The 14,432-nt window shown below is 33.7% G+C and overlaps 1 protein-coding gene across 1 annotated transcript in view; it reads right to left on the minus strand.

Annotated features, from left to right (window-relative positions):
- Positions 1 to 4,585: 4,585 nt before the first annotated feature.
- The window catches only part of LOC145663959 (lysophospholipase-like protein 1), a 35,142-nt gene continuing 25,295 nt past the window's right edge, over positions 4,586 to 14,432 (minus strand). The window contains exon 5 of the mRNA XM_081730190.1: positions 4,586 to 9,940. Coding sequence (XP_081586316.1) covers positions 9,704 to 9,940 — 237 coding nt within the window. The 3' untranslated portion in view covers positions 4,586 to 9,703. The remainder of the gene's footprint in view (positions 9,941 to 14,432) is intronic.

Raw genomic sequence — 14,432 nt, forward strand, 5'->3', positions numbered from 1 at the left:
TGAAATGTTTTTTGGGGGTGGAGAAATGTGATGATTTGTGTCCGATTGGCACAAAGGAAAGTGAGATGAAATTGATTTCTCCCAGAATAAGTCTCAAATCTGCCCGCCTTCCAATGTTGAAGACAACTCTCCTCCCCTGATCCTCCACAGGACCGCTTTTAAACTTCATAAATATATTGAACATCACTTAAAAATATATAGACCCTATATATATGGGAACGATCATACCCGTCCTCCCAATGTTGAAGACAGATTTACGCCGCTGGATATAGACTTAGTTAGAACATTACTAATTACCTCAACACTACGTGAAGAAGTAGGAAGAGCATAAATTATGATGATGCTGAGAGTCAAGAATATTGTCCTGAACGTCGTCTTATTATCATATTTAGGAATGGTAGTGAGATCGAGACTGTCTCGTCTCAAACTTTTGAGACTAGACAAAGCTCGAGACGGACGTCTATAAATCGAGACGAGACCGATATTCAATATAATATCGAAACAGCCGAGATGAGACCAAGACTGAGGCAGATATTTATATTTTGAGACAATACCGAGACGAGACCAAACTCAATCTCGAAAGTCTCGTCTCGAATAGTATTAACAGAAATATAATAATAATAATAATAATAATAATAATAATAATAATAATAATAATAATAATAATAATAATAATAAACTATTGAACATTTTGAGTATGTTACATTTTTAGGAGATTTTTTTCCACACTTTCACCTACACTTCAACATATTCCGTTGATGATTAAACATTAGTCGTATCGAAACACTTATTTCTCGAAAGGTTTGATACACTGAACTACTTTACCATCTCTTTTGTCTTTATTTTCATTGTTGTTTCCAACGATAATATCCAATTTAGGTCATTCGATTTACAAAATCATAACTTTGTCTTGGGTTGGCAACACTGTTCACCTGGTTCACAAACCTATCGAGGAGGGTATACGGGAGTTTACGAAATATACCCACCTTAATATGTTTATAGTCCATCATATATTTACTTTAATTGAGAGATGTAATGAAAAAGAAATAATAAATACTAGATAAATCAATCAGTATACCAGCACAAATGTAGATAACTGATTGAAATTATGAGTTATATACTACTTTATTTTTTCTATTTTAAATTGCAGTTCATTCTTTGATTCTGTTTAAAGCGCCACATTACTGGAAATTATAGTATTCGCGCCGAGTCGTGAAGCTTGACCTAGATCTACCGATTTCACCACCCAATAGAACGCGAGGGTGTGTTCTGGTCGTCAATCCCCACCCATCAAATTTCGTCAGTGTCGTCTCTTGCGCTACACGGAAGACATCTCCCGAGAGTACAGTGTTGTTGGTTTGGCGCCAAGTTCCGTTTCGTTAATTGTCTTTTGTTGCATAATATTTTCGTTGTTACTATTTATGTTATTGTTACCGTTTTAGAATAATTGTTACAGTGGTTGTTGTTGCGCAGTGTTATTATTGGTAATTTTAAAATGTTTTTTTTTAAATACATATTTATTATCTCTTCAACGTTTGGCAACATTGTTGGTTAATTTCAGCTGTTTGACGTTTCCCCAAGTGTGCGCTCGGGGAGCGACTCCACGAATTGTACCGAAGTTTTCCGATGCATCGAAGCTCAAATAAATGTTTTCTGTGATTGGTTTAGAGCCCAAGCTTCAAGACTGGGCGCGAGTACTACAGTCAACAACAGCCGTCAACGATGCACGTTCAAATCTTATTTGAACGTCAAGAGACCGCAGTTCCTCCGCTCAGCTGCCCACGTTTTCCTTCTGTACTATACACAGAACAGTCTATCACGCTCGCTGTTGTTGTGAACGTGGTGGTGTGATGATGGAATGCATATACCCAAGGAGTAAAGCAAGCTTAGAGTAGAAACAAAACTATAATATAATAATAATCTAAATATGATTACATATCTTAAGGAGTAACAAGCAGTGCACGATATTTGGTGGTTCACGTGTTCTTACAAACTGCACAAGCCGATGCAACTGATATAGACGTTCTAGCTTAACATAAAAATACGTTTACATTTAACAACTTAGGACTGGTTAATGTTGGCAAGTACAGTTTTAGGTTTATTCTTTCTGTGGTGACAACTAATATAGGTGTTGTCTACTAATTATACACATATAATTATCAAAATAGTTGAGGGAAATTGCAATTTTTTTTTTATCTTTTCACCTTATTTTTAGCAACTTTTCTCTCCCCTTTTTTTCATATAGGGAAAAAAAAAACTCTCCCAAAAATCCTAACCCTAATTATGAGGCTTTCTCTTTTCTTAAGCTATCCACTACCGATCTTTAAATCAATTTCTTCGTGAGGAATGTAATAATGACCTATTGCTTCTTTTCGTTCTTTAAAACAGAAGTTCTCCAATTCCTTCATATTGTATGTCCTTTTCAACTCTATTCATGTCTCCTTACTACGTTCTGTATCTGCCTCTAGATTTTCTAAGAAAAGACCTTATCAACTGCAACATATTCGTGGGGTATACACTTGAATAACTTTTATTGTAGGTTCTCACTAATCATTACTCTTACCCTACCTTTCGGTACTATTGTTTATTTTTTTAACATAATTTTCCTCATGATAAACCTTCTCCACATGCTTAATCAATTTTGGTCAGAATTTTAAAAATAGACATATTTCAGCTTTCCTTCTGTTATATCCTTTCCACATGCCTAATCAACTTTAACTTGAAATTTAGAAATAAACAGACATTTCTCACAAAGATCCAACATGTTAATTATTTCTTCCAAGACGTTAATTAGTCCTTTTGTTTTCTCTGCAGGGTTCCCATTTAATTGGCAAGCACGAATTCCCTGACTTTTCAAGGTTTTCCAGGTCTATATATATTTATTTTCCAACCAGTGGGTTACTCATATATTATGCGTGGACATGTATATAGTTTCGTTGTAGATAAAGAAGTTTTGCAAAAAAATCCTGATTTATTTTATAAACCACCCCCAAATAGCCGGGTAAGGCAGAAAGAGAAATAGGTTCTCAAAAGTAAAAATCCGTACTTAAAATTCTGACTTTTCGAGGAATTTTCACGAGTAAGCTGAATTTCCTGACATTTTCGAGTTTTCCAAATTTTGCAGATTGGTGGAAATCCTTATGAGAGATAAGACAATCTATGCATAGTCGTTTTTAGCATCGTGTTAAGTTTGACTAACGCCTGACGCTAACTTGCGTATTTAGAAACACGTCAACAATTTATATCGAAAAATGCCAAGGGTTGCTCAAGCACATTAGGAGGAATCAAGGCTGAATTTCATATAGGTTCAAAAAGCACTTAATAAATCCCTTACTGGCTTCCTAGGCTAGATCTCAAGTCCTTTTTGACAACATAAATTAACACATATTAGTAATAATCAGGGCTGTAGCCGACGGTATACGGCGGTACACGCCGTATACCCTCTGCTTAATCTTAGTCATTAGAGTGTACCTTCTGCTTCAAACCGTATAATACTTTCTACTTTTGTTTCGTTTATATTTATTTATTTATTTATTTAATCAGGCCATGATTCCAATGATAAAGTGACTATATCACCAGACTAAAACACAAAATTGTTAATTTTAGGATATGGGGATAGATCGATGCAAAGTAGTGTATTTTTGTTCTGAGACGACCCTAGCGTTTTGAAGGTCTATGGCTCTGATATTTCAATTGCTTAAAACCTTGTTCTCTGCTGAAGAGAACCAAACTTGTTCGATATTTTTAAACTAAGGTATGAGTATTTTCAATATTATGCTAATACGTAACTTTGAGCAATATAGAACCTACTAATTTTTTTAAAAAATCATATATTAATGATTTTATAGAGTTAAATTTGGACATAATTTTCTTACTTCTGGCACGTCCTCCGCGATTTTCTCTGTTACTTCTCAGAGTGAGTTGGCTCCTTCTCCATACCTACACACAATTATGTTATTAATGGTGTACATTGTTCATTAAAAATGCTTTCTATGTCTTTTATGACAATCATAGATTATCACAAAACAGCGTATATCCTCTGAAAATTTTAGGACTACAACACTGGTAATAATTAATTAAAACTTACTACTTTCTGCATCCTGCTATAATTTTCCGTAACAGTTTTCTCTGCTATAATTAGTAAGTTGGAGTCCTTACGGGATGTGAGATGATACATATAACCAAGCAAACACATAGTTCAGTCTATCTCTCTGATTATCAACAACCAACGAATTTTTTTCTTCTGTAAGATCTGAATTTCTGATTTAATTTGTTCCTCTGTCAAAGCTTGACGTTTTAATACCTTTCGGCTCTTCATTTCTAAGAAACAGTTTTCTTGTTTCAACCTTTTTCTTATCATAATTTTTTTGAAGGTTCTGATTTTTTTTTTTTTAATTTCTCTCACTTTAGACATATTTTGAAGCATTTCCTTGATGTTCAAGGCTCAGAGTTATCATACGACGAGTTAATGTAAAGAAAGGTACATACATTTAGAGAAACAACGAAATTAAAAACTGCATACGTTTATTACTTACTGACTTTTCTCACAATAAAATGAAAGGTATATTTGACTTTTTTTAAAAAAAAAAGTACATTAGAATGAAAAATATGAATGTATGACAATACTAGTTACTTTGTTTTCAATTGCTCCCATGAGGCAAACCAACAAAACGTCTAAAAGCCCTACTTCATGTTATAGACATAAACTCCCTAACAAACTCATCAAAAATAGAATATTCTTACTAAATCCATGACTATTTTGCTAACCTTTGCATCAACCTTCGAAGGCTATGCACGATTTAATGACTTCTGACTCCTCTATAAAAATAACACACACAAAAATCTCAAAGCAATAACAAACTCCTATGATTCTACAACGAAAAGTCACTTCCAACAAAAATCCAGCAAGAAATTAAATTTTACAGTCATTAAACGTTTCTTCACAATCTTTTTGTTTTACAAATATTCCCTGGAAATATAGGCTGTACCAAGAGTACAGTTTCAATCATATATACACTACGGCTTAAAAGTTTTCGAACACCCCGGATATAAATATATAAGCATTTACTGTGATCGTATTATTTTGACAGAAGAACTTTACCGCCTTGCATCAGATGTATTCCTGCCTAAAGCACAGAATTTGGCGACAGTTGAATTGAGGTCTCAAAGGTACTCCAACTTATAATTCTTAAAATTGAAACCAAAAAAGACAATTTCACATATATATTGCATAGTGTAAACAAAAGTGTGGAAGATGAGGCAAGATATAAGTTTTGTTTCGAAAATGTAGACACAGAGGGTCAATGCAGTGACAAAATTTTGAGAGAGAAAATAGTTATCCAAATTTTGCAGTTATCTATATCTTATAGGTATGCTGGCTTTAAAAAAACTGAAAACGCCGTTCTTTGAAAAATGTTTACGACTGTCAATATACCTTGCCCAATTGTCGTTCAGTGGAAGCGTATATGTAATATTATATGTAATGTATATGTAATACTCGTAGTTACTATTTCAACGAGCAACAATGGAGTATACGAAACCATAGTAAGCATTTTTCAAAGTATGGTGTTTTTGGCGTTTTAAACGTTAACATATCAACAACCTATAAAGAACTGCAAAATTTGGAAAGCTACTTTCTCTTTCAAATTTTTTGTCACAACATTGACCCTCAGTGTCTACATTTTCCAAACAAAACTTATATCTTGCCTCACCTTCCACACTCTTGTTCACACTATGCAATATCTATATCAAATTGCCTTTTTTTTGGTTTCAATTTTAAGAATTATGATTTCACCTATCATCTTCAGTACCTCTCACGCAGGGTGGTACAGATCTCGTGCCAAAATAATAGGATCACAGTACATGCTTACAAAAACCCGAGCTGTTCGAAAACTTTTGACCGGTACTTATATATAAATTTAATTTCATTAGTTTAAGTTTTTTATGCAGAAGACATATACAATACATTTTTGGTAGACCTGTACGATAAATAACCTATCTGTTCTATAATAATTTATTATTAAATGTCTACAAAAATAAGGACTCGCTGCATTTAATTAAAGCTATTTTTATACAAAGAATACAGCAAATACTCTTTCTATATAACGTCAATAAAAATCTCGGATCACCAATCCGTCATTCTCTGGTCAACATCTACACTATATCTTTGAAAACTACTACTTTAAAACTGCATTCACTAACAAGTCAACTTTGTAAAATTATTCTTTTAAAGACAATATATAGAAACACAGATCTGTCATGATTTGGTCTGGAAAAATGACTGGTACACAACTTGAGCTTTAATCAATAATAATTGCAAGTTGATGTAATAATAATAATAATAATAATTATAAAAATATATATATATGTATGACTCAGTGTAATATGTAGTCTTAATATCGAAATAAAATTCTTACGAGTATATCTATATATATATATATATATGTACACATTATTTACTTTCACAAGACACTGTGAACGTAATTGTACCACATACATTTATACCGAAAACTGATGATTTGGTTTTCCACAACTATCATCTTCCTACTTTTGAGAAACACATTATCATTTATCAATTTATCATTTATCTATTTATTATTTATTATTATTTATTATTTATTTATTTATTATTTATCATTTTTTCATCTATTTATTTTTCTAATTGTTCCGCAGCTGTCAGATATAGTTCTTCAATTGTTACACAGAACTTCAGAAAAATATGCATATTTCGAAATTTCTATCATGTTTATTGCATTACCCTAACGCGTTATTTTTAACATTTGTTTGTAAAACTTGACATGTACTTCTTTTACCTTTTTAATAATATAAAAAAAAGAAAACGGTAAGCTTATAACAACTGCTTTTAATTTCTAAAACACAGGGTTTTTCCGGAAAGTAGTAGGATTGATTTTTTCCCGCCAAAACGTGGAGGGGGATGTTACTGCGGTGGTTGAGTGGTGGTGGGTCTTGGCTACCAGCGCGCCAATCGTCTCCAAGCCTTCACGGAGTGTATATATATATAGTTTAAAGTGAACCCCTTTCATGGTGCTTTGTCATCTCCACAATGAATGTTTGTTACAGCAGCGTTATGTGGTGTTCGAACTGTGAATACTGCATTCTACGTGAGAGTACTTGAAAGACTCAGAAAACGAGTCACCCGCATTCGTCCAGCAATCGCTGGATCATGAAAAGCTTCATCACGACAATGCGCCGTGGCATCACACAGCTTCCCCAGCCACCCTACAGCCCAGATGTCGCTCCTGAAAACTTCTTCGTCTTCCCCCGACTGAAAAGGGTCATAAAAGGATGCCACCACGGCTCGATCTAGGCCATTCAAGAGGCAGTGTAACGGAAGAGCTGAAGAGCATTCCAGTTTCTGTGTTCCAGAGAGCCTTCAAGTGATTGGCAGAGTCGCTGGAAACGCTGTGTTGATGCAGACGGGGCATACTTTCAAAACTATTAAGTCGAAGTGTCAAAATTGTGAACATTTTTTTTTTTTAATTCAGTCCTACTACTTTTCGGACAAACTCTGTATTCTAACATTGAAATGTACATTAGGAAAAAGTTAATTAGAATATAAAATTTGTATTTTCACCAAGCAAAACACTTATTTTTTTCCTTTTAATTATTATACTGGGTCAAATATAGTGAAATTTATTTTAGTATTAAAGCAATACTCATTTTATAATCGCACTCTGGCCCTTTATAATAGAAACAAAGTTTATTTCATACCATGCTGGACTGTACCATTTGTATCACGGTTAGACTATACAGGGTTGCTACAAACGATCTCCTTGTTTTCGTTCGCATCTAGTGTTAAACACATTAGGCATAGATCATTCAAACATATAGCATGAAAACAAAAACTTGTACAGTCACTGAACTTTGAACACCATTCTGTGTCGTCCTCATGAATTCATACGTAAAGTTAAAGCAGGCGTTGGTAACGACGGAAAATTGAAAGTCCATATAGCGAACTCTCGATGACATCCTTAACAATTTCTAGTAGTGTTAAGAACACGAATCCGTTACATGATCTTATATTTTATAATCATCCGTCCTTAAATCTTTCTTGCTTTAACTTTACCTACGAATTTGTGAACAAAAGTGGTTGGTTGAAATATACAAAAAGTGGTTGACATATACAAAACGTGCACGCGAAAATCACAGAAGATTACAAGGTAAGAACACCTCTTGATATCTGAAACCTCAGTGCGCTCGGAAGAAATAAAACAGTTCTGCTTGTTATTTACATCTAATACATGGAGCTACTCCATTCATTCGATAAACATAATTAAAAACTAAATTGCATTATCATTATTCTTGTACAATTGTGTTCAAAAATCCTGTCTACCTACTTTTGTTTTAAAAGTCCTATATTTTCATCCATATGTCTCTTTTACAGCTTTGTAGAACGTACTAAAATGACTACTTTACGATACTGACTAGTTAAGGTCTTAGGAATATGAACTTGTTTTTTCGGCTTTTGTCATAATTAAACAAAAACACTTTAGACCTCTCTCTGACATCGCATCAATACGCATTTAGTTAAATATTAAAGCTTCCTTTTAAATGGTATAATAAGTCTTTCTACGTAACGGAGTAAACAAGGAAAATCCACTTAATAGTGTTCTCTTTTAGTTTTATTTGCACAACAAAGAAAAATTAAGGTTTTCGAATTATGGTTTAGAAATTTACTACGTTCCTTTTGTATTATTATTAAAATTCAGATTACCGTATTTACGCGATTCTAAGACGCACTTTTTTTGTCGATTTCTCTTGCCTCCAAAATCAAGATGCATCTTACATTTGAGTTATGCAAATTTAGGCCAGATTAGATGGAGTTTTGCCAAAAATTGCTAATCCCGTTTGTCACGATTCAGTAAAGATTGTGTATTTTGTGTGTATGAACAGAATGAAGAACTAAAATCGTGCATTTTACACGAAATAATGAGCAGTAACGTGTCAATGTTGTTTCTGCAAATGTGAGTGCAAAACAGAAAAAAAAAGAAACAAGTTTAAATAATAGCTGAATAATTATTTGTTTGTTTGTTTGTGTGTACATACTGGTATAATATGATACCGATAATAGATTGCTATAAAACTGACGCAAGCAAGTGTTGTACCGTAGTTACATTAGGAAAAAAAATACCAGCAGATGCACATGAATATACCGTAAATTGCAGCAGTAAGTTCAATATTTATTTTCCCATAACATTATTTGTTTTCCCATATTTACTATTTTTTTTTTTTTCATCTTTAAAATCGATGCACCGTAGGTTTTTTCAATTTTTGCCAAGGGTGCATCTTACATTTGAGGGCGTCTTAGATTCGTAAAAATACGGTATTTTATTTTAGAGAAAATTAACGTGAAGATGTCGTTTTCTGTTTTTTTTTTTTTTTTTTTTTTTTTTTTTAAACGAAAGAAGAAAACTTTTACCTAATTACTGGAAGAAAGCTGCAGAATTATAAATTATGTATTTGTTTATGTACAGTCATGTGAAAAAAAAAATATTTGTCTTGTAAATCTACAAGCAACTGAGGAGTGAACACATACCTACATCTTTGTGTTACGCTTCAAAAGTAGAAAGATGATTCCTAGAATGAAGACGTGTACATGTATACAATTATTTCATATGGTAACCTTTTTTTTCTGTTAATTCATCGCCTAAAGAATAAAATCCCATTTAATAATTATTTAATTTCAACTACCCTCTGAGATAGGTAGACACTCATTGATCCAGTTGTAAAGCTCTAGGAGTTCTCCTCGCTTCAATTCATGGAATGTGTTTGGCAGTGTGTGGAATTGTCCAGAAACTCCAAGCCTTTCGAGATTCCTGTACGTGGTCTCTCCCCATTCCATGGGAACTAACGTGTCTCGATCACCGTGGCACATAAACAGAGGTGGTACACTTTCATAGCCCATTTTTGATTTTATAGCCTGCAAAAAGAAAACAAAATATGAAGAATATACAAAAATCTAACAGGGTACATTGATCCAAACGGGTTGTACGCGTTTTATTTATATACTGACTTGATATAAATAACATAACAGACCAATGCTTCATCATTGAAACATATAGTATATACTCGTAATATGAATATATTTGATTTTTTTTTTTTTGTCTTAAGTTTAGCGCTTCTTTCAGTAGCGAGGATAGATGAGACATGGCCCTACAATTTAACGTGGAATCCAAACCACACGAGCTCCCGCCGGGAATCGTACACAGGTCTCCCATATCCGAGGCGCGTACGTTAACCGCTTAGCCACGTGGGAGCTAATAATATGAATATAAAAATTAATAAAACAATCTTGGTTCCTACATATTCTGTAAGTAAATCTAACTTTTTTTAATATTTCGGCTAAAAATTACAAGTAGCTCAACTAGTTCCAGAACTGATAATACAAGAAAATCAAAATAAACTGTTTATCTTCTAGTTTTGCAGTCGTGAGCAAGGAATGAGTTTTACCTAGGTACTCTACAATACTCATTACATTTTGCGGTGTTTGTTGTTGTTGTTTTGTTTTGTTTCACGCCTTCATACAACACCGAGGTGATGAAGGATCGCATCTACTATTAACCTCTTCGTTCCAATGATATCCATGTGAATGTCATGAAAACATATCCTTTATTAAGAGTCATATTAATTCTGGAGGTCATGAAATTTTTTTTGCAGACGCAAGGAACGAGTTAGTTCTACTGTTTCTCCTCAGGTGACAGCACTTTACTAATCTGCGGTCAGTGTTGCCAACATGGAGCAGCATAAAATCCCTTCACAACATCAAAATTTCCCTTTTTCAGCCCAAATATTCAACACTGCAAATATTTTTTTCTTTTCTTTTTTTTTATCAGTAATGTAAATGCTATCTTCGCGCATGCCTGTGTGTGTGCGAGCGCGGGCGATTGTACAAGAAATATTCATCTAACTTTATACAATAACTCTGCCCTATATAACGGTCTAGACAAGTCTTTTAACAGTAAATGAAAACCTGGTATTACAGCACGCATATAGGAAAATGAACCTAGAAATCAAGGGATTAACGTAGGCTCCCAATCAAACTAGGGATTCAGATGTAAGTGGCGGGTGCACAGACTATTATGCAATATCAACCTTTACAGTATGCCAGAAGCGTACCAACGCGAGGGGTCCACGAGGTCCGGAACCTCTCCCTCTTGAAAACTACATAACTCCACATACATTTGTACACTTTCCCAATAAAATTATATTTGTTAGCAGAAAAATTATGATGTAGTATAAAGATTTGATCTTACACTTCATTTGTGCAATTTCTTTCCTTATAAAAAAGAATCTAGTTCCATTAATTTTTCTGAGAATATAAGTAGTAGTACTTAATTACTTATCGTCTTTTCGAATAACACCGGTTGAACATTACACAGTCGTAGTGTCTTATAGTAATGAACTCCCTTAAACTTTGTACCTCTCTAATAAAAATTTCTGGGTGAGCACATGTGCAGTATATCTTCTTCCGCTGTGAACCTGCCTTTCAGAATGCTAAATTACAGAATCACACATTCGATCCCAGCTTTAAATGTTGGTGTATTCTTATGTAATATGAATACTGAATAGTATTTACTGGGCTTCCAATACATGCTAACCACAAGAATAGAGGAAAAAGGACCAATCCTTGCAGAAAAAAGGGCCAAAAAGGGACCATAAGACTCTTAAAAAAAGGGACTAAATACGGACCCGAAGTCATGAAAAAGTTTATTCTTGTTTAAATAAAATCCCCTAACGAAGGCTGGTTAGGCAGAATTCAACCTCCTCACAAAAGTACTTATGGAAGCTCAATTTTGCCTGGTTGGAATATGGCCACTTCCATGTACCAGAAAACTGGTTACTTGAAGCACACAAAATGGAAGAAATATATTTGGATGTTACATGCAAAGGGGAAAATGTACAACATTTGACAAACGTCTATATCAAGGTTTTCATACACGGTTATTATAAGGCTTAAATATTGGCTGAAATGTGAATTATCTAGAAAGGACGTTACGTAAAGTAGAATGAATATTAGAAAACAGACAACATGAGGAGAAACACAAAGAAAACGAAAGAGAGAGAGAAAAAAAAACACACACACGAGTCTCCAGCTCAGCCACCCAAATGCACAGACAAAAGACCCTCCAACCACTCACACATTTATGACTTTTTAAGAATATGTAAGAAAAGTTCTTTTATTTTTCAGCACTTTTGTACCTTTCCAGGACGTAAAAACATCCAGCTCACATAATGATGGAATGAGAATTAGAAAATAATCTCTTGCTATTTCATACTACGAAAAGGGACTTAAGGACCAATTCCCTGAAATAGCAACTTTTAAGAACAAGTTAAAAAAAGGACCTTTATGGGAAAAAGGGATCATTGGGAGCCCTGTATTTACGAAAAACTTAATAAATTAATTTTCTGCTCACGTAATGTTACAAAACATGTCATTATACACAAGTTATTTGACACATGTTACTTTTAACTAGAGATGCAAAAAAGCCGGCTTTTTTGGGAAAAAAACGAGAATTTTGGAAATTTTGGCTTTTTTCATTTTCATGATTTTTCTATCTAAATAGCTTTCTTATAGTATATTCTATACTTAGATAAGAATTCCATGACCTAAATGCCATATTTCGCTCTAAAATTCACCATCAAGATGGATGGAGCACATGCTTTACGAATTAAAGCTAACATGAAGAATGTAGTATTTGAGGGCAATTTTAGAGGCTTATTATTATTTAACTTTATTTTAACTTTTGAGTTATCGATATTTTTTCTTCTCAATATCATTTCAGTTTGTCGTCTGTTTCATTTCCAAGAGCTTAGTACTCTAGCTTCTAACGCAGAAGTTAAACTTACGTTTTTCTATATATCCGTCAAAGCGTACGTTTTTCAATATATCCGTCTAACCGTACTTCCACATTTCTGTTATACTGTAGCTGTGCAACGATTTAGCAATAATTTTCCGGATACAACCTTGAATACTAATTTATACAAATAATCAGTAGCGGATTTAGAAACGTACTTTGGGACGGGTTTCTCTGATTGTTTCATTTTCTAAAATGTTCTAATTTTATTTGGGAGGAGCTTGAAGTTTATGAGTATAGGCATAACTAATACTGTATTTCGTTTCGTTTATATATTTAGCGATAATCTTCCGGATACAACCTTGAAAATCATTTTATACTGAGAATCAGTGGCGGATTTAGAAAAGTATTTTGGGAGGGTTTTTTTCTTACTAATGTTTAGTTTTTCTAAACATTCGTAATTTTTATTTGACGGCAGCTTAAAGTTAATGAGTAAAGGCATAACTAATAGATATTTCGTTTGTTTTAGACATTCCGTAATTTTGGGGAACAGGCTTCAGTCCGAAAGACCGCCCCCCCCCCAACCCTCGCAAAACCGTCACTGCTGGTAATTAGTAATAATAACGATTTAAAAACAATAAGAAATGAAGTCAGCCAACTCACAGTACACGCACTATTTCTACTTCATAGATGGAATGAAGAAAAGTTTTGTCAGAATGGTCGAATGCTGAGTTGAATTCCGGACTTCTCGATAGAAGCGCAAAAGCTCCAGTCAATCATGTTTGTTGTGCAGTTGTATTTATCTTAACTTAAATATATTCCGTAGTCCTTTTTTTTTTGTGTGTGTGTTGGTGGGGTGGGGAGAGTTCCATAATGATATGAAGGGTGTGAGCCAAGAACATGGTAACTAACAAATTTTCAATTGCTGAGTTACGCAACATCAGATAGGCAGCAACGCATACCGCTTTGTTTAATCCCTCATGTATAGACTTATGTGAAAAATCAGCTTTCCGACTTTCAAAATGGATTGTGCAGCAGAAAATTTCCAATTTCTTAAAATAGTAAAATTATGGGTTACCATGTTCTTATCTCACACCCTTCATGTTCAATCCCTTTTGTTAAAAATACAGAAAACTTGAGGACTGAATAAACCGTGATGGTGCTTATATAAAACTGTAGAAATTCAAGAATATACAAAACCAAAAGCTCTAGGTGTGCAGCCTTTAAGTGTATCATATAAATCTAAGTATTTTTCTTATGTTTTATTTTCATTTTATTTTGTTCCAAAAAGAGGGTATGGAATATTTTGAAGTAAAAATACTACATAGAATTTTGCTACTTATTTGAGTATTTTTTAAAAAGAAGTATTTACTTTTAGGGTTGGCTGGTTTACACCAGCTGTTTTTCTTCTTTTTTAAAAAAAATAAACAACTGGTTTAAACCGAAAAAAAATAAAAGGTACGAAAAATGCGAATCGTGTGAACTTCATGGTGACGTTTCCATACATCAAACCATCTGCATTAGTTTTATTTCCTTTTCACCTTTTAATCAAGGTGTCCCATGTTCAATTCTCGGTCGAACCACAACCCTTCTTTCATGCGTAAACAAAGTAGCGGT

Source organism: Thermobia domestica, chromosome 11, assembly GCF_964235325.1.
Source record: "Thermobia domestica chromosome 11, izTheDome1.hap1.1, whole genome shotgun sequence".
Lineage (NCBI taxonomy): Eukaryota > Metazoa > Arthropoda > Insecta > Zygentoma > Lepismatidae > Thermobia > Thermobia domestica.